The sequence below is a fragment of the Tubulanus polymorphus genome, chromosome 2 (genome assembly GCF_964204645.1).
Source record: "Tubulanus polymorphus chromosome 2, tnTubPoly1.2, whole genome shotgun sequence".
Taxonomy (NCBI): domain Eukaryota; kingdom Metazoa; phylum Nemertea; class Palaeonemertea; order Tubulaniformes; family Tubulanidae; genus Tubulanus; species Tubulanus polymorphus.
Window position 1 is genome coordinate 31,532,785 of NC_134026.1, and position 19,051 is coordinate 31,551,835.

The window sequence follows — 19,051 nt, forward strand, 5'->3', positions numbered from 1 at the left end:
TTGAGTTACAATGACGTCATATTGGGGAATCCGGAAATGATTGTCAAACATGGCGGAAGAATCAGAATCATTAGCGATAGAAATATTTCTGTCGAAGATTTACGAATTGAACAGTGAAATATTACCAGAAATTACTGATGAAACTGAAAGGCAAAAAGTTCTCAGGGAGCATATCGAAAGTGTGGAACATCTGAGTGTAATACCGCAATTAACAAGCGGTAGGAAAACACAGCATTCGTCGAGACGTACCCCCCCCCTCGGCCCAGGCCCCCCAGTCCAGGGCTCTTTCCTCATTCTCTCAGCACACAGGCATTTGACCGAATGATTAAATTTACTGTAATCTACAATAAAAACTTTCATCAGATTCGCCATCTCAATCATTCATGATGCAACAGTTCAATGCGCTCCCCTTGTCTCGCCAGCCTAGGCAGGAAACATTCCTATCTCGCTGCTATAATCTGCCCGCAAATGCTTGCCATGACACATCTCTGATAGTGACACCTCTCTGATAGTGACACCTCCCTGACAGTGACACCTCTCTGACAGTGACACCTCCCTGACAGTGACACCTCCCTGACGGGGACACCTCTCTGACGGTGACACCTCTCTGACGGTGACACCTCTCTGATAGTGACACCTCCCTGACAGTGACACCTCTCTGACAGTGACACCTCCCTGACGGGGACACCTCTCTGACGGTGACACTCTCTGACAGTGACACCTCTCTGACAGTGACAACTCTCTGACAGTTATACCTCTCTGACAGTGACAGTAACACTCTCTGACAACCATCTCTTAAGCTAATTGATGTCTATGAATTCAAACTAATCGTAGTTTTAATACTATTTTCAGGTATGAAATGGTTGAATACGAGCAGAGATTTAAATATCGATGATTTACGCGGAAACGTCGTCATATTTGATTTTTTCACGTATTGTTGCGTCAACTGCCTCCATATTTTACCCGATTTACGTGACCTCGAACGTGAATATCCGCCTGAAGAGGGCGTTGTAGTCGTCGGAGTTCATTCGGCTAAATTCGCAAACGAGAAATTAACGTCTAATATTCACAACGCCATTTTACGCTTCGATATAAAACATCCGGTCATTAACGATTCCGGTATGTTACTATGGCAACAGTATTGTATCCAGTGTTGGCCGACGTTGCTGATTGTTGGACCGAATTTTCAGCCGATTTTTACGATTGTCGGTGAAGGTCACAAAAAAACGTTATTCGAATACACTCGACTAGTCTTGGATTATTTTAAAAGCCGGGATCAGATTTTAATCAAAGAATTACCGATTAAACTCGAGTCAAGACGATTAACGGAAAACAATGAAATTCAACTCTCTTTTCCGGGTGATATTTCATGCAGCGATGATGGACGATTATTGGCTGTTTCAGATTCAGGGAACAATAGATTGTTAATAGTTGATAGAAGTGGATTTATACAAGTAAGATTTTCATACTTTACGAGAATGCATCCACAGTTCAGGATCCAGGACTGTGGAACTGGATTCAGAACTGTAGTACTGGATTCAGAACTGTGGAACTGGATTCAGGACTGGAACTGGATTCAGAACTGTGGAACTGGATTCAGGACTGTGGAACTGGATTCAGGACTGTGGAACTGGATTCAGGACTGTGGAACTGGATTCAGGACTGTGGAACTGGATTCAGGACTGTGGAACTGGATTCAGAACTGAGGAACTGGATTCAGGACTGGAACTGGATTCAGAACTGTGGAACTGGATTCAGAACTGTGGAACTGGATTCAGAACTGTGGAACTGGATTCAGAACTGTGGAACTGGATTCAGGACTGTGGAACTGGATTCAGGACTGTGGAAGTGGAATCTGATTGATTATTTGATATTGCAGCATGTTATTGGTGGAACTGATGCTGGGTTTAATGATGGTCAATTCGATGAATGTAGATTCCGTAATCCACAAGGAACAGTTTGGAAACAACAATCAATTTACGTTGCTGATACTGACAATCATTCTATTAGACTGGTAACTTTCATTATCCTAAACTCATTCTGTATCCTCGAGATGAGTTATCGTGTTATCGTGTTATCGTGTTATCATGTTTTTTAATTATATGTAGGTTGATTTGAATGAGTTATCAGTAACGACTATAGCTGGAACTGGTCTGATGGGTAATGATAAAACAGGGGGTAATCCTGGTTTAAACCAGACGTTATCATCACCTTGGGACGTTACAATTATTCCAGGTATTTTTATTTCCGTTAAAATATGTCGTACTTTTCAAACTGATATTTAGTAAGTAAATGATGTTGATATATCGTTGTTTGGATACAGAGTTGCCGATATTACTGATAGCTATGGCCGGAACGCATCAAATTTGGGCTTATTTCTTAGAAGATTTCACCTGGTGGAAAAACAGGTAACTACGATAAAACTAAAGCAGAAGTCTTTGTAGTTATTATGACTTAACCAAATAATGTCTTAAATTGATTAAGAAATAGAAACTTGGAGTCAAAATAGAGACAACTTTAGAGTAATGTGACAACTTAGATTAGCCCTCTCTCACCCTCTCTCCCTCACTCTCCCTCTCCCCTCACTCTCCCCCTCACCCTCTCTCTCCCTCTCTCCTCACCCCCTCACCCTCTCTCTCCCACTCTCCTCACCCCATCTCCCCCTCTCCCCTCTCCCCCTGGTTATTTGAGGTATATTTATTTTCAGGTCGTACAACAGATATGATTGCGTTGCCGTGGTTGGAAATGGTAATGAAGAGAATCGTAACAATAGTTACCCTCATCGTTCTGGTTTCGCTCAACCGTCTGCTCTCGTTGTCACCGGTAACGCAACAGACGGCTCTGTGTTTGTTGCAGATAGTGAAAGTTCCAGTATTCGCATGATTTCGCTGAAAGATGGCGCTGTGAAAGCATTTGTTGGAGGTGACAGGGACCCAATGGTAAGTTTTAAAAACATGACAAATCTTCGGTAAAATTCAACGTAAATCAAAATTTTTTTATTCTATAGAATTTGTTTGCATTTGGAGACGTGGATGGTAAAGGAACAGTTGCTAGGTTACAGCATCCATTAGGAGTTACATCGCTTCATCCTCAGAATGGACCAATTATAATAGCAGATACATACAATCATAAAGTGAGTTGATAAGACGACCGAGGTGGACTCTCGTCACTGATATAACATCCATCTTTTAATCCGTAATTATTGATTTATTTACAGATAAAATCAGTCGACATAAAAACCAAATATTGTGAGACGCTAACAGGAAGTGGTATAGCAGGCGACCAATCAGAATGCTCGTTTAATGACGCGCAGTTTAATGAACCGAGCGGAATTTGTTGTTGTCGCGGCGATGAAACTGTCCTGTTTGTTGCTGATACCAACAATCATAGAATTCAAATATTAGATCTGAAAAATCAATTGGTATCTCAGGTATGTATACATACCGGTAGCTATCAGCTACTTGGATCAGCTATCAGCTACTTGGATCAGCTATCAGCTACATGAATCAGCTATCAGCTACCTGGATCAGCTATCAGCTACAGGGACCAACTATCAGCTACCTGGGCCAGCTTGCAATGAATTATGTATTTATCACTTGTTTCTTTCAGATGACTATTATGTTTCCTCCTGTGGCAAGCGTTGATACTTACGACGCCGCTCCAACAATACAGAAACCATTGACAACTGATAAAACGATACTGTTAGACTGTATTGAATTAACACCAGGAGGCGCTGTAGATATGATATTCAATATTGTATTACCGGATGGTTGTTATGTCAATGAAGATGCACCAAATCATTGGCAGTTATTGATTGAAGGTATGTTTGTTAATTCTCCCCTCATCCATCCAATTCTCTCCCCCTCTCCTCCCTCCCTCCCTCCCTCCCTCGACTCCTCCCCTCTCCCCACCATTCTCCCCCTCTCTTCCCTCCCTCGACTCCTCCCCTCTCCCCACCATTACCCCTCTCCTCCTTCCCTCGACTCCTCCCCTCTCCCCACCATTACCCCCTCCTCTCCCTCCCTCAACTCCTCCCCTCTCCCGCCATTCTCCCCCTCTCCTCCCTCGCTCCTTCGACCCCTTAAACAAGGTTTTGAATTGTATTTTGAATTATATTTTACAGATGAAGATCAATTGATGAATATTTTATGTAAATCATCCCCGATGAAAGGAGTGTTTAATATGTCAGCGCCCCCTATTATCAGTCTATCTATACTAGATTCCACCGATGATTCTAAATACGTAATTAAGATATCGTTCGTTATCTATTTTTGTAACAGGACCGACTTTATTTGTAAAATCTCATCGTTTATTCTGTGTCAACCAGTAATCGTAGCAACTGTTCGTCAGTCCGCCATTGTTAAATCGATTGTTATAGATCATAAAATTGATTCATAATCTTGAAATCTACTTCCAAAGTTCAGGATCCACCTCCACAGTTCAGGATCCACTTCCACAGTTCAGGATCCACTTCCACAGTTTAGGATCTGCTTCCACAGTTCAGGATCTGCTTCCACATTTATAGATCTGGAGTAAAATATGCTATATATAAATCTCTGGGTTTCCATACAGTGAAATGTACTATTTCGTTATTATTTATGGGAAGACATGTATATTGGGGGGGGGGAGGGTGGTAGGGGGAATAATGGTGCTTTTAATGGTATCAAAACTTTTGCCATACTTTTTATATGCTTCCTTTGCTACAGTTGTATTTATTGTTACTGGATGGAATTACTTAGTTTTATGGAAATAAATTTGTTTCAAATAGATAATTTCTTGTGGCAGTTGATTTTGACTGACTGACTTGACATCTTGGAGGGAAACTGATAGAATTACGAGCATATCAAAAGGATTTGTGGCAGAAAACCTTAATTATGCCACAATTAATCGCAGAAAACTTTGACTGTCAGGTGCTGCCCCTATAAATAACAATGGCGGAGAACATGTGAACTAATTTGATAGAATCGAATTCCTACTGTGGCATGCGATTGAGGAAGATATTATAGAGGCAGCACTTGACGGTGAAGACTTCAAACGGGTTGTTTTCTTGTTGAGCTTAAATTTTGTGTTTATTTTGTATTTTGTAAACACAGCGGAGATGACAGAAAAAATTCCATACTGAAATATACAACCGTATCCTTGATTGTTATACTAAAGAAATCAATTAAATTAAATTGAATTGTATTGAACTTCAATTCAATGAAATTATATTGACCCACTTTATTTTCATTTGCTATTTTATATGTTTTTGTCTGTAAACCTGTAAACGTAGCTGCTTGATCTGATCGGTTAATACTCAATGTTGAGAGGTATATTGGATAGCATGCTACTGTGGTGGGGGGATGGTTGGGGATGCTAATTTTGGTTCGACAGCTGCCCTCCCCTGCCCTGGCCTAACCCGTAACCCGTCAGTGTCAGTATTTCTTAGGCCTATAGGGTAATGGTTGTTTGGAAGGCCTTTGAAGTGAGGTAGGTAGGTACCCTGTAAGGAAGTCAGGTCCTATGTAAGTTTTACTCTCTGTTCCTGAAAAAGTGGCCGGTAGTCCGGTACGCGGCGTTCCATTAACTCAGACCACCAGGGGGGGGGCCGCAGGGACTGGCTGAGGGTGAAACATACATTAGTTTAGATACTAGCTGTGTTCAACTGATTATTGTAATAGATTTTTTGTGTATATTGTAGAGACTCCGATGATTAAATGATGGTCCTCAGAGTAGTGTGTCGAAATATCCGATGTGTCAATGATGTTTATGGTTATATGGGAATCGGTACTGTTATATTCTATTGGGTTTATAATACTTACCTTACCATGAATATTGTACTGATACCGAATTACAACGAACAAAAAATATCGGCATTATTTATACTCAGTAAGTAACGACACCTATATTTCAATGTTGACATCAAGGAACGAGCCTGCAGGGGTTGTTAAATCCAGGCCTGACTATGACTACTGTTAAAGATTTGTTTCTATTCTTTTTAAGCGCTCAATTGCTCCCCAAATGTCAAAAAACTCTCAATAATTTATAATTCATGTTTAATTAAACTACTATTTTTGATATTATATTACTCACATTTTTATGAAAACTTGTACAATTTAGAGATATTAGGTAGTCCAGTCCGGTCTGGTCCGGACTGTAAATGCAACTCAAAGAGTTTCTGTTGTGGGTTAAATCTGATTCTGTTACCAAAGAAACTTAAATGATCTCTTCATTTCGGAGTTCATCGTGTTTTTATGTCTCTCTCTGGAGAGAGATGTGATTTATTAAATGATTGTTTATTTATTTACAGTTTATAGTTTTATAGCTGTTGGTTGTATAGTTAGTTTATTGAAAGCAACGTTCTCTAATCCTGGACGAGTTCCGTCTCAAGAGGAATTAATGGAACGTGAGTTTTATTCAAATGTGATGTCATTTAAAACAAGTTGAGTAAAAGTTGTTTGATTAATGAAACAAGTTGAGGAAAAGTTGTTTGATTGATAAAACAAGTTGAGTAAATGTTGTTTGATTGATGGTTTTATTTTGACGACAGTTGATGAAGAAGATAGAAATGTTTGTCCGATCTGTGAGAAATTAAGGCCATCTCGAGCTCATCATTGTCGTAGGTGTCGCCAGTGTGTCACACGTATGGATCATCACTGCCCCTGGTAAGTGAGGGATACAGGGCGCGCAGTATCCACAGGAAATCCATAACTTTATGAGTTGTCAGTATCCTGAGTCTGTGGTTTGGTTTTACGGTAGGAAACCAAATGGTATAAGCCCATCCGATTGTAAAATCTGTGTCCTCCCAAAAACGATTAAGCTAACTAACTAGAGGGTGGGATAATGGAAGTATAGACACAGAAAATTTGAAAATCTTACTCGAGGATTTTTGATGTTTAGGTAATGTAAGAATATTTGTGAGGTTCATAGTGCAGTATCTGCAGCTATCTAAAACTCATCTGCTGCTCTGGTTGGTATTTCATTAACTCAAGACTTTGTTAATATTTTTCAGGATCAATAATTGTGTCGGGGAAGGCAATCACTATGCATTCATACAGTTATTGATATACGCTGCGCTATTAAGTGGTTTAACTTTGATGTTGGGTATTTTACATTTCTATGTTTATCTTCCTTGCACACAATGTGACCAGGTACGTCCTCAAGAACCTACATGTTTATTTTATACAGTATGAAGTCATCTCTTCTAGTTACAATTTTAAATTCCCTATTTATTTTACTAAAATATAAGTCGTCCTTTAGATAAGTCATCATAATGATCTTAACTATATCATGACTTAGGCAACAAGTTTCTTATTTGTTATATTTCGTTTTCAGACAAGTTTTTTACATAAACACAATTGGGGATTAATGGTATCAGTGGTTGTATTTGCTATGTTTATGGTCGTACCAATGTCTGGAATGTTAACAGCAAGTCATATTAATTTCCTGGTGGTAAGTATACAGCATTTCTTCTACAGTTGAACCTTGCGACAACAAACTTCAGGAGACCAGAAAATCTGTTTGTTATAACTGATAGTTCTATATACAGCGGAACCTCATTACAATGAACTTCAGGAGACCAGAAAATCTATTAGTTATAACTGATAGTTCTATATACAGCGGAACCTCATTACAATGAACTTCAGGAGACCAGAAAATCTATTAGTTATAACCGATAGTTCTATATACAGCGGAACCTCATTACAATGAACTTCAGGAGACCAGAAAATCTATTAGTTATAACCGATAGTTCTATATACAGCGGAACCTCATTACAATGAACTTCAGGAGACCAGAAAATCTATTAGTTATAACTGATAGTTCTATATACAGCGGAACCTCATTACAATGAACTTCAGGAGACCAGAAAATCTATTAGTTATAACCGATAGTTCTATATACAGCGGAACCTCGTTACAACGAACTTCAGGAGACCAGAAAATCTATTAGTTATAACTGATAGTTCTATATACAGCGGAACCTCGTTACAACGAATTTCAGGAGACCAGAAAATCTGTTCGTTATAACCAATAGTTCTATATACTGTGAACCTCTTCACCACAATCATATTTTCGGTCTCGTGGAGCTCATTATAACCAATTAGTCAGTATATCCAGTATGAAATAATTTGGACGGCAATTAATTCTAGTTTCACTATAAACTAGGTTTTGACTAGAATTTGTTTGTGTCAAAGAAAACTGAATGTTTTTATATTCATTTCAGGACAGAACAACTATAGATAACTTACGTGACCCATTTCCTGATATTCATCATTTGTAAGTACCCTGCCCTAATTTCCAAACACCCATTATTCAGTAATTAGTGCGATGAATCGATGAATTACGTTTTATTCCAGGTTTTTTCGACCTGACGTGAAATCATTTCGTGAGATTTATACGGAAGTTTGCGGTACTCCGTCTCCATGGCGATGGTTATCTCCGTGTCATATTAGAAAATCGCGTCATCGAATCGTAAATTATTGAATCTGGAATCGAGAATCTGGGTTGAGATTTATTCAAACACTCACCTCTGAACCTGACTTTCATTATGATATATTTATTTTTATGGCTCAAAGTCAAGTGAAGTTGTTTTATACTCAATACACAGAAGTGCAGCTACCACCTCCAGCTACCAGCAGCAGCAGCTACCACCTCCAGCTACCAGCAGCAGCAGCTACCACCTCCAGCTACCAGCAGCAGCAGCTACCACCTCCAGCTACCAGCAGCAGCAGCTATCACCTCCAGCTACCAGCAGTAGCAGCTACCACCTCCAGCTACCAGCAGCAATATAGCTACTGTTAGCTGCTATTACTCATAAATTCAGCTTTATCTTAGTATTTATTTTCAACTTCTTCCAGTAGGCTACAGTTCTATTGTTACCTAATCATTGTTGGTATTACTTCTGAGCTTAAAACTACAGATAGGTAACTAACTCCACTATCTTAACGTAGGCTTCTGACAATTAGGCTTAGCTCTATCGCGTGCAGTACATAGTCATATTTTATAGTATTATTTAAATATAATGATTTTATCTTGTATATCGATTAAACTGTTATAATACGGTTAAAACTTTTATAAAAAATAAACAATTTTATGAGAATAATTAAACTAGTTGTTATAGTTAGTTTACTGGTGTGAACGCGCCTGATGTTTTATATTTATGCAGCTTCTGGGAATCGCCATCAGTAGATCGGATTAGAACTCGGGACACCCTGTTTAATTGATACTCAGATAAAGGCATAAATTTTATATTCCGATAGATGGCGCATGTGAAATATGCTTTTCCATAGTCTATTCTACCCTCCAGAATACTAATAGTTGAGCAAAATTCCAATAGATGGCGAACGTACAGCAGTCGCTATCTCGAAGACAGATTCGAACCCTGGACACCCATATTTAAACTTTATTCAACGTCAGGACCACTCTGAATCAGATACAGTTTCGAACCCGGGACAACCCTGTTTAAACTCTATTCAATGACAAGACCACTCTGAATCAGACACATTCGAACCCGGGACACCCCTATTTAAACCCTATTCAACGTCAGGACCACTCTGAACAGATTCGAACCCGGGACACCCCTATTTAAACCCTATTCAACGTCAGGACCACTCTGAACAGATTCGAACCCGGGACACGAGCTCATTAAGCCGCGATACATCCTGGTTCATTAAATCACATGATTATAAAAGCGATCTAAATGCGGATATATAGAAATGAGAAGGAAGAGAATGATGATAAACACACTCACAGGTGATGGCTGATGCTGCAGCGACGGATACCGTGGAGGTTGAAACCTCCTCGACTACAGTTATCGATCGAGATGGTAAAATATTCATTCTTACAGAAAATGAATTATATATAATCACAGACTGTATATTGATTATCTCTTACAGAAGAGGACCCGCTTTTGGCTTATCAGAGGCGTTTATATCGATCCCGCCAGAGACGACCCCCTAATTCACTGATCGGTCAGGTTAAAGCCGCTAAACGACAATCTCTAAACATCTGTCAATTCATTCTCAAATCTGGTGAAATCATTTCTCGATCCAGTAAGTTTTATTCTTCTAAACGATATATCTGAAATCTCAATTTGTATCTGATATTAAAGTGATGTGTTTGTGTTTTTAGTGGTGATATTGTGTGTTTGTATATTGATCTGTTTGTTTCCCGCTACTCTCATTGTTATTGGTAAGATATCGATAATACTCGCGCAGTACGCCGCGTCACTGTCGAGTCGGGTTTAGATTAAACCAGTATCAACAGCCCCAGTGCCGATACCTTCCACTGGTCCTGACAGGGCCGCATCCGGACGGGTAAATTTTGAAGAACTTGTCGCATTCAAAAAGGGCACTTTGATATCCAAAAAGGCGATATCATTTAAGCGTACCCTCGCGCTGAAATGCACCACTTTTTTTAAAAAGGGCACTCTAAAAATCTGATGGGGCTTGCTACAGTTTCACAAGTCTCCGGATCCGCCTCTGATGGTTTCATCTATTCACTACTACGACGTGTGACTTGTAAGCTCCTGGGGCCAGTTTTATAGACTGGTATTAACCCGGAGGCTAAATCTATTCATTTTCAATTTAGTTAGCCACTAGGTTAAAGTTAATACCAGTCCCTGGTTCGATAACATTTTTGAGATCCTGATGCTGACTGAACCAGTGAAGTTTTAACGTGTGATGTTTTTAATTTCAGGGTTTATATATAGAAATGATTGTCCTATACAATATCTGCTGCCATTATACGTCATGTTCTATGGGTTCACCGGTACTTTTCTCGTTTTCCCAATCATTATCCGAGGATTAACGGAATGTGACGAAGATATCCGAAGGCGAGGATGTTGTTCGTATATCTGGTATACCCTGGCGTTATTTTTTCTCGTCTGGTTGGTTTTTGGTAAGACCAATATTTCACCTTAGAGTCATTTTCTTTTTTATCCAATTTCTTATTTTAACGTCCACAATTTTCATGTTTTTTAGGTACAGTTTTAATATTCCAAACCTGGTCTTTTGTAAGCTATGATATCGACAGTAAAGGACTCTACTGTCAGAAAGCCCTCTATGTAGCGGCAGTTTGGACGACTGGTTCGACTTATGTCTTTTTAGTTTTGCTATTTACGTTTTTTGCTGCAATTTGTATCAAAATAACGGTAGAACCGCACGACTATTAGATGAAATATGTTGCAACCTACATCCACACTTCACATGTGTTCAGTGTTCATATTTGGACATTTTATCGGCACATTTACAAAAATTTGATCGTCCACAAACAAATCAAGTGTTCAGGACTTCGACAGGCTGAAAGTGGTGGTGGTTCCGACGGAAAGGGTGTATAAGTGCAGGTTCCGAGGCTGCGACTGGATCCAGGCATAGAGCGCCGGACCGCTCGAGTCTCAAAATTCAGAATTCTTATTGTGTAACTCAGATTATGATATTGTCTGTTTCTATATTTGATATATTCAAGAACTGTAAATAAATCGTTACACAACAGTAACATGTGACTATAGTGAAACAAGGATGTTTTATAACTATCTGTGCCGGGTTTTTAGCGTTTTAACTTCCTGCAATTTCAACAATTATACTGGGAAAAAGTAAATACAGGATTTTCCAACGTTTCACAAGTGGCCCCAATTATGATTCAATCGATGTATTTAAACAGACTATTGTACTACAAGATCGCGGTAAGTGTGTTTGTGGCATCAAAATTGTTGGAATGTTAATAAACGGATTGAAAATAGCATTTGTCAATTTTAGTAATGTTCTATTGCTGAATTGGTGATAAAAATTACATTAAATCACCCGCATCCGGGAACTAGAGTGAGGGCAGAGAGATCAATGGGTGACGAGTGAGGACTGGAGCAAACCCAGCCTGAACTCATAAACCGGCTTTGGCATGCGATGGCTGGAACGAACCGTATGCGATTATTTCGGAACTATCCTTTATGGAAAAAGTAAATTCAATACAATTTTTATTTGTTTGTTGAATTTGATAAGGTTTGAATCAAGTCTCATTAGTTCACTATTAATTTAATCGAAAAATTAACGATATTTATTTAATGATCGTTGGTCATTTCAGGCAAGAACTGAAGGGTTCAATAAAGTGAAGATTGAATTGGAGAACACTACAATGCGGCGCATGGAATAATTAACGGTTCGCTTGTTTTGTTTACTATTTATTTCTATACATTGCTCTATTGTTTTATTTCGGGTTGTGACACGTAGCTAAACGCAGTGGACCGAATAACCCGCTACCCTAATCCATCCACAGTCACCGGGTGGTCAGTGCCACAGGCCCACAGTGTGACAGTTGTTGTGTAGTGTCGACGTATTTCCCCGTAATTAGGCTAATTAATTAGCACACTACACTAATTAGGCCACTCTCTCATCTGCTCAGTCAGATCATATGACGTCGTGACAGTCAATATTGTTGTTGTTGCTATGAAGACATATTCAGTACCCGTTGATTTTGAGGATGATTCATTGATAGATGAGGAGGAAAGCGACGATGTGAACGCTAGGTTACTGCGGCAGACGACGATGGATAACGACAGACCGACCCCTGGCTCGTCGCTGACTGCAGCAGGTAATATATCTGTGATATAACATGCTGTTCCTCCTGTGAATAGTGAAATGAAATAGGCCTACATTGTTTTCAATGCATGTTTTTTAGATGCAGCAGTTACTGATATTCATAATGATGATCATTGCACTTATGAAGAAGCCATCAAAAGAACAGGTAAAATCTTTAACTCAGCTCGAAAAATTAAGATTCATTTTCAGTTTTTGACCTGGACAGAGTTCCTCAATATGATAGACACAGTTCCACAGTTCTAGACCCAGTCCCACTGTTCTGAATCCAGTCCCACTATTCTGAATCCAGTCCCACTGTTCTGAATCCAGTTCCAACTGTTCTGTAGTTAGTTCCACTGTTTTGTATTTATTTAGTTCCACAGTCTGTTCTGAATTAGTTATTGTATTATATTTGTTGTTGTAGGTAATGGATGGTTTCATATAAGGTTATTACTGCTATGTGGTTGGGCGTTGTGTAGTGATGCTATCGAAGTCCTCTGCGTATCATTTCTATTACCGGCTGCTGAATGTGATTTAGACCTTACCTCACAAAGGAAAGGTGTTTTAAATTCTGTGATATTTCTTGGTAAGTAACATTCTCCTCGATCCAAGGTTACAAGTTAATACCTGTCTTAGAAACCAACATCAGTTTGAGTTAATCTAAAGGAACAAGTTTTCCAAATGTGGTAAGACTGGTTGGTCTTAAGTTGTTAGATTGGTTTTAGAACCAAAATGAGTTTAGACTGGTCTTAAGTTGTTAGATTGGTTATAGAACTTAAATCAGATTAGACTGGTCTTAAGTTGTTAGATTGTTTATAGATCCAGAATGAGTTTAGACTGGTCCTAAATTGTTAGATTGGTTATAGAACTTAAATGAGCTTAGACTGGTCTTAAGTTGTTAGATCGGTTATAAAACTAAAATGAACTTAGACTGGTCTTAAGTTGTTAGATCGGTTATAAAACTAAAATGAACTTAGACTGGTCTTAAGTTGTCAGGGTTAAGTTGTCCGGGTTAAGTTGTCGGTTATAGAACTAAGTTGCTCTTAGGTCGGACTTAAATCGAAGCCATCTCTGAATCTGCCTTTAGTTGCATCGTTGAGACCTAAATTTAAGACCACTCTTTGATACTATTAGCTTTACTTTTAAGAATCATTTCTCTGCCAAAGGTACAACTTGGTCCAGTGCTAGAATTCTAGCGCGACCCTCAGTATATTTATTTATTTAATTTATAGGTATGATGTTTGGTAATTATATATGGGGAACGCTCGCTGATGTTCAGGGTAGGAAGCGGATTCTACTGTATTCACTAACGTTGAATGCTGTCGCTAATTTCGCGTCGAGTTTCTCACAAGTTTATTGGTTGTTTTTACTGCTTAGATTTGTCAGCGGTATCGGGTGAGTATGATCCACAATCTCTTAGCTCCTGAATTGATTTTATCGAAATTGACTCATGCATCGTGTATTATTTGTTTTCAGGGTTGGAGGGAGTCTGCCCGTTGTGTTCTCATACTTTGTTGAGTTTCAGCCGAAATCCAGGCGCGGTTCGATGGTCAGTGCTTTAGCTACATTCTGGATGAGTGGAAGTATGATAGCTCCAGGTTAGTGTTTATTCCCCACTACGGACGTACGACTCCCGCTGTATGTTTTATTCCCCACTACGGACGTACGACTCCCGCTGTATGTTTTATTCCCCACTACGGACGTACGACTCCCGCTGTATGTTTTATTCCCCACTACGGACGTACGACTCCCGCTGTATGTTTTATTCCTCACTACGGACGTACGACTCCCGCTGTATGTTTTATTCCCCACTACGGACGTACGACTCCCGCTGTATGTTTTATTCCCCACTACGGACGTACGACTCCCGCTGTATGTTTTATTCCCCACTACGGACGTACGACTCCCGCTGTATGTTTTATTCCCCACTGCGGACGTACGACTCCCGCTGTATGTTTTATTCCCCACTACGGACGTACGACTCCCGCTGTATGTTTTATTCCCCACTACGGACGTACGACTCCCGCTGTATGTTTTATTCCCCACTACGGACGTACGACTCCCGCTGTATGTTTTATTCCCCACTACGGACGTACGACTCCCGCTGTATGTTTTATTCCCCACTACGGACGTATGACTCCCGCTGTATGTTTTATTCCTCACTACGGACGTACGACTCCCGCTGTATGTTTTATTCCCCACTACGGACGTACGACTCCCGCTGTATGTTTTATTCCCCACTACGGACGTACGACTCCCGCTGTATGTTTTATTCCCCACTACGGACGTACGACTCCCGCTGTATGTTTTATTCCCCACTACGGATGACCGATGTATATTTGATATTTTCTAGGTTTAGCCTGGGCTATCATTCCCCATACGACTATCGGATATTTCTCCTCCACTTTCACCTATAACAGTTGGAGGATATTTGTAGCCGTCTGCTCATTACCGAGTTTATCGTCTGCTATTCTATTCGCTTGTATGCCGGAGAGTCCTAAATTTCTGCTGATGGTAAGTTATCGTCTAGTCCCATATATTATTCATAATTGCCCTAAAAATCTCAATCTTTGACTATTTCTCTCCAAAGGTTTCACTTAGAGTTGAATATTTTGTTTGAATATTTTAGAGTGGAAATGATACTGAAGCAATCCGTATATTAAAACGAGTTCACCGTGTAAATAATAAAACTGGATCCTTCTCAGTAAGTACCACTGTTTATTATTGCTTATTAATTTGTTTTGCTTTTTTCCTAAGTTCATTGAACCTCACGACGTGACTGCAGCCTTTGAAGTGTTGCCCTCATAGTGTTAGCAGTCAGCAGGACTCGAACCCACTTCTCACTTAGCACTGTCAGAGTGCACCATCGTTACTTGTATCAGTGATAGCGAATATTGTTATGATATTTTGATAGGTATCTCGTATCATGATGTGATATTTTGATAGGTATCTCGTATCATGATGTGATATTTTGATAGGTATCTCGTATCATGATATGATATTTTGATAGGTATCTCGTATCATGATGTGATATTTTGATAGGTATCTCGTATCATGATGTGATATTTTGATAGGTATCTCGTATCATGATATGATATTTTGATAGGTATCTCGTATCATGATATTGTATTTTGATAGGTATCTCGTATCATGATGTGATATTTTGATAGGTATCTCGTATCATGCAAAGAGATGATTTGAAAGTAAACATTCGTGGAAATGATAGTAGTGAGGATGAAATTGAAGATGAATTTCTGCTCGGACGAGGAGGATGTAGAGAACAGTGCGCTCTTGCTGTTAAAGCTAACATTAAAGAGGTTAGTCTGAAACTGATCCTGATTTGCGTCAGTCTGAAACTGATCCTGATTTGCGTTAGAAACTGATGCGATCATGTGTTTAATGATTGTTATATTTGATATATTTCAGTTCTTACGATCAGCGAGATTATTATTCAAACCACCATTATTACGAAAAACATTGATTTTACTCACCATTAATTTAACTCTTGCATTTGGGTAAGTGTGATGTGGTAAGAGAGGGAAAGAGGTGGAATGAGTGGAGAGAACAGAGGAGAGAGGGACATGGAGGGAGAGAGAGTGAGAGGGAGAAAGTGAGACTGGAGGGAGAGGGGTAGGCAGAGTTGAGAATGAGAGTGGAGGGAGAGGGGGAGACAGGGTTGAGAGGGAGGAGAGAGGGACGCGGAGGGCGAGGGGGAGTGGATTGAGGAGGGAGATGTTGTGGAGTTGAGATGGAGTTGAGAGGGGAGAGAGTTATTTGAATACCTCACTATACCTGATATCGTGTATCGTGTATTGTGTATCGTGTATCGTGTATCGTGTATCGTGTATCGTGTATCGTGTATTGTAGGTTCTATGGATTATGGATGTGGTTCCCGGAATTATTTAAACGTATGAAGGAAACTGGTGGCTCCGCCTGCGGGCAGACGGCGTTTAATCATTCTCACGTACCGGTAAATAGAACATGTGATGGCGGGAAAGATGTAGCTATTTTCACCGAAGGATTTATCACTGCTGCTGCTAATTTACCTGGCAATTTATTTACTATTTGTGTGATGGATTATATTGGAGCTAGAATACTGTTAGGTATGTGATAACGCTGGAACTCCTAAACCTGTTCAGGCTGGAACCCCTAAGGTTGCAGGTTCCAGTGGGTAGGAGATTCCAGGCTGAGACAATTGTAGGGTTCAGGCTGAGGGTGTGGAGGGCCCAAGACAGCCTGGACTAGACTGTAGATTCAATCTCTGGTTGTAATTAATCATTGTAATTAATCATTATAATAAATGATTGTATGTCCGATTGTAATTAATGATTGTATCTATGATTTCAGCTGTATCTATGGTATTATCGGGAATCAGTGTATTTTTCATCTGGTTTGTAAATACTGAAACTCAAGGTTTGATAATGTCATGCATATTCTCCGGGATCTCGACGATCGGTTGGAACTCATTGGACGTAATAAGCGTTGAGTCTTTCCCTACGAGTGTCAGGTAAATATCAATCTCTTTATCAATCCGAACAGCTCCCTTTATTTAACTCGACTAGTAAAATGTGGTGGTAAATATTTTTCAGATCGTCGTCTATAGGTCTTCAGTCAGCTATAGCTAGATTAGCTGCGATTGCTGGAAACCTTGCGTTCGGAGGTTTAGTGGATTATTATTGTATAATTCCGATGTTACTGGTGGCTGCTTTGCTGACTATTGGAGGAATTAGCGCTTTCAAATTACCTAAACTCACGCGTCAGGATATTGACTAATTAAACTCACACCAGTATATCCACTAATTCTGCATAATTGTATAAATGACTTATAGTTCATTGTTATCAGCTGTATGAATAATTCATGAAATGAGGTAAATAATGCTTGTTTAAAATGATTATTGCACGAGATCTTCTTAGCATCAGATTTAACTCATTAAAAAAATGAACTTATTTTTAAACTCTTGAACTCGCACAACTGTGGAACAAGGTCCAGAAATACTGTGGAACTGGATCCAGTACTGTGGAACTGAGTTCAGTACTGTGGAACTGGGTTCAGAACTGTGGAACAGGGTTCAGAACTGTGGAACTGGGTTCAGAACTGTGGAACAGGGTTCAGAACTGTGGAACTGGGTTCAGAACTGTGGAACTGGGTTCAGTACTGTTATTCCAATAATGATGTTTTCTCACTTATTGAGTAATCAATATAATTATTATCATTAATACATAATGTATATATATATATATATTTTCGGAGGAAGTATTATAAATTATTAATAATACTTAAGAGTATTTGATAATGCTGTATTGTGTCAGTGTTTGTCTATTTTCTTTGATATTTCTAATAAATCTTTATCCATCATGAAAATCTTTTTTTTCTATTTTCTATTTCTGAATCCTTCACAGCGGTCGACCCTTTTCAAACTGCAGACCCTATTCAAACTGCAGACCCTTTTCAAACTGCAGACCCTTTTCAAACTGCAGACCCTATTCAAACTGCAGACCCTATTCAAACTGCAGACCCTTTTCAAACTGCAGACCCTATTCAAACTGCAGACCCTATTCAAACTGCAGACCCTATTCAAACTGCAGACCCTATTCAAACTGCAGACCCTTTTCAAACTGCAGACCCTTTTCAAACTGCAGACCCTTTTCAAACTGCAGACCCTATTCAAACTGCAGACCCTTTTCAAACTGCAGACCCTATTCAAACTGCAGACCCTATTCAAACTGCAGACCCTATTCAAACTGCAGACCCTATTCAAACTGCAGACCCTATTCAAACTGCAGACCCTATTCAAACTGCAGACCCTATTCAAACTGCAGACCCTATTCAAACTGCAGACCCTATTCAAACTGCAGACCCTATTCAAACTGCAGACCCTATTCAAACTGCAGACCCTTTTCAAACTGCAGACCCTATTCAAACTGCAGACCCTATTCAAACTGCAGACCCTATTCAAACTGCAGACCCTATTCAAACTGCAGACCCTATTCAAACTGCAGACCCTATTCAAACTGCAGACCCTATTCAAACTGCAGACCCTATTCAAACTGCAGACCCTATTCAAACTGCAGACCCTTTTCAAACTGCAGACCCTATTCAAACTGCAGACCCTTTTCAAACTGCAGACCCTATTCAAACTGCAGACCCTATTCAAACTGCAGACCCTATTCAAACTGCAGACCCTATTCAAACTGCATACCCTATTCAAACTGCAGACCCTATTCAAACTGCAGACCCTTTTCAAACTGCAGACCCTATTCAAACTGCAGACCCTATTCAAACTGCAGACCCTATTCAAACTGCAGACCCTTTTCAAACTGCAGACCCTATTCAAACTGCAGACCCTATTCAAACTGCAGACCCTATTCAAACTGCAGACCCTATTCAAACTGCAGACCCTTTTCAAACTGCAGACCCTATTCAAACTGCAGACCCTTTTCAAACTGCAGACCCTATTCAAACTGCAGACCCTTTTCAAACTGCAGACCCTATTCAAACTG

General features: G+C 39.7%; 4 protein-coding genes across 9 annotated transcripts; all 4 read left to right on the forward strand.

Annotated features, from left to right (window-relative positions):
- The first annotated feature begins 47 nt into the window (after positions 1-47).
- LOC141900662 (NHL repeat-containing protein 2-like) lies at positions 48-4,606 on the forward strand. 2 transcript variants are annotated; one of them, XM_074787646.1, is made up of 10 exons: positions 48-218; positions 853-1,454; positions 1,721-2,014; positions 2,109-2,235; positions 2,324-2,408; positions 2,708-2,939; positions 3,008-3,133; positions 3,218-3,430; positions 3,610-3,820; positions 4,124-4,606. In XM_074787646.1, exons 1-10 carry the CDS (start codon positions 50-52, stop codon positions 4,396-4,398), a joined length of 2,334 nt encoding a protein of 777 aa, XP_074643747.1. In that variant the 5' UTR covers positions 48-49; the 3' UTR covers positions 4,399-4,606. The 2 variants fall into 2 exon arrangements, with proteins under 2 accessions (XP_074643747.1, XP_074643748.1); XM_074787647.1 differs by having other exon boundaries at positions 1,880-2,014.
- Positions 4,607-5,194: 588 nt separating this feature from the next.
- On the forward strand, positions 5,195-8,970 carry LOC141900684 (palmitoyltransferase ZDHHC21-like). Of its 2 annotated transcripts, none has more exons than XM_074787680.1 (8): positions 5,195-5,309; positions 5,681-5,868; positions 6,290-6,385; positions 6,530-6,644; positions 6,992-7,130; positions 7,315-7,431; positions 8,203-8,255; positions 8,336-8,970. In XM_074787680.1, the coding sequence occupies exons 2-8, from the start codon at positions 5,697-5,699 to the stop codon at positions 8,460-8,462; spliced, it is 819 nt and encodes a 272-aa protein (XP_074643781.1). In that variant the 5' UTR covers positions 5,195-5,309; positions 5,681-5,696; the 3' UTR covers positions 8,463-8,970. The 2 variants fall into 2 exon arrangements, with proteins under 2 accessions (XP_074643781.1, XP_074643783.1); XM_074787682.1 differs by having other exon boundaries at positions 5,261-5,309; positions 5,661-5,868.
- Positions 8,971-9,667: 697 nt separating this feature from the next.
- On the forward strand, positions 9,668-11,495 carry LOC141900686 (transmembrane protein 272-like). 2 transcript variants are annotated; one of them, XM_074787685.1, is made up of 5 exons: positions 9,668-9,804; positions 9,875-10,030; positions 10,110-10,169; positions 10,677-10,877; positions 10,961-11,495. In XM_074787685.1, exons 1-5 carry the CDS (start codon positions 9,735-9,737, stop codon positions 11,149-11,151), a joined length of 678 nt encoding a protein of 225 aa, XP_074643786.1. In that variant the 5' UTR covers positions 9,668-9,734; the 3' UTR covers positions 11,152-11,495. The 2 variants fall into 2 exon arrangements, with proteins under 2 accessions (XP_074643786.1, XP_074643787.1); XM_074787686.1 differs by lacking the exon at positions 10,110-10,169.
- Positions 11,496-11,571: 76 nt separating this feature from the next.
- Positions 11,572-17,899, forward strand: LOC141900672 (synaptic vesicle glycoprotein 2C-like). Of its 3 annotated transcripts, XM_074787660.1 has the most exons (15): positions 11,572-11,661; positions 11,735-11,931; positions 12,057-12,131; positions 12,468-12,563; positions 12,651-12,716; positions 12,975-13,136; positions 13,783-13,945; positions 14,027-14,148; positions 14,904-15,064; positions 15,180-15,254; positions 15,721-15,867; positions 15,977-16,065; positions 16,418-16,653; positions 16,898-17,057; positions 17,140-17,899. In XM_074787660.1, exons 4-15 carry the CDS (start codon positions 12,518-12,520, stop codon positions 17,321-17,323), a joined length of 1,611 nt encoding a protein of 536 aa, XP_074643761.1. In that variant the 5' UTR covers positions 11,572-11,661; positions 11,735-11,931; positions 12,057-12,131; positions 12,468-12,517; the 3' UTR covers positions 17,324-17,899. The 3 variants fall into 3 exon arrangements, with proteins under 3 accessions (XP_074643761.1, XP_074643759.1, XP_074643760.1); XM_074787658.1 differs by having other exon boundaries at positions 12,057-12,563; XM_074787659.1 differs by having other exon boundaries at positions 12,057-12,563; positions 12,651-12,715; positions 13,070-13,136.
- The last annotated feature ends 1,152 nt before the right edge of the window (positions 17,900-19,051 follow it).

Bases quoted from the DNA above. Each gene is read 5' to 3' on its own strand.
- LOC141900662 (XM_074787646.1), top strand. From the start codon at position 50: ATGGCGGAAGAATCAGAATCATTAGCGATAGAAATATTTCTGTCGAAG. The intron at 2,015-2,108 runs GTAACTTTCATT...AATTATATGTAG, and splicing joins ACAATCATTCTATTAGACTG to GTTGATTTGAATGAGTTATC. The intron at 3,431-3,609 runs GTATGTATACAT...TGTTTCTTTCAG, and splicing joins AAAATCAATTGGTATCTCAG to ATGACTATTATGTTTCCTCC.
- LOC141900684 (XM_074787680.1), top strand. From the start codon at position 5,697: ATGATGGTCCTCAGAGTAGTGTGTCGAAATATCCGATGTGTCAATGAT. The intron at 5,869-6,289 runs GTAAGTAACGAC...ATTTATTTACAG, and splicing joins ATCGGCATTATTTATACTCA to TTTATAGTTTTATAGCTGTT. The intron at 6,645-6,991 runs GTAAGTGAGGGA...AATATTTTTCAG, and splicing joins ATGGATCATCACTGCCCCTG to GATCAATAATTGTGTCGGGG.
- LOC141900686 (XM_074787685.1), top strand. From the start codon at position 9,735: ATGGCTGATGCTGCAGCGACGGATACCGTGGAGGTTGAAACCTCCTCG. The intron at 9,805-9,874 runs GTAAAATATTCA...TATCTCTTACAG, and splicing joins TACAGTTATCGATCGAGATG to AAGAGGACCCGCTTTTGGCT. The intron at 10,878-10,960 runs GTAAGACCAATA...CATGTTTTTTAG, and splicing joins TCTCGTCTGGTTGGTTTTTG to GTACAGTTTTAATATTCCAA.
- LOC141900672 (XM_074787658.1), top strand. From the start codon at position 12,419: ATGAAGACATATTCAGTACCCGTTGATTTTGAGGATGATTCATTGATA. The intron at 13,137-13,782 runs GTAAGTAACATT...TTTAATTTATAG, and splicing joins AAATTCTGTGATATTTCTTG to GTATGATGTTTGGTAATTAT. The intron at 17,058-17,139 runs GTAAATATCAAT...AATATTTTTCAG, and splicing joins TCTTTCCCTACGAGTGTCAG to ATCGTCGTCTATAGGTCTTC.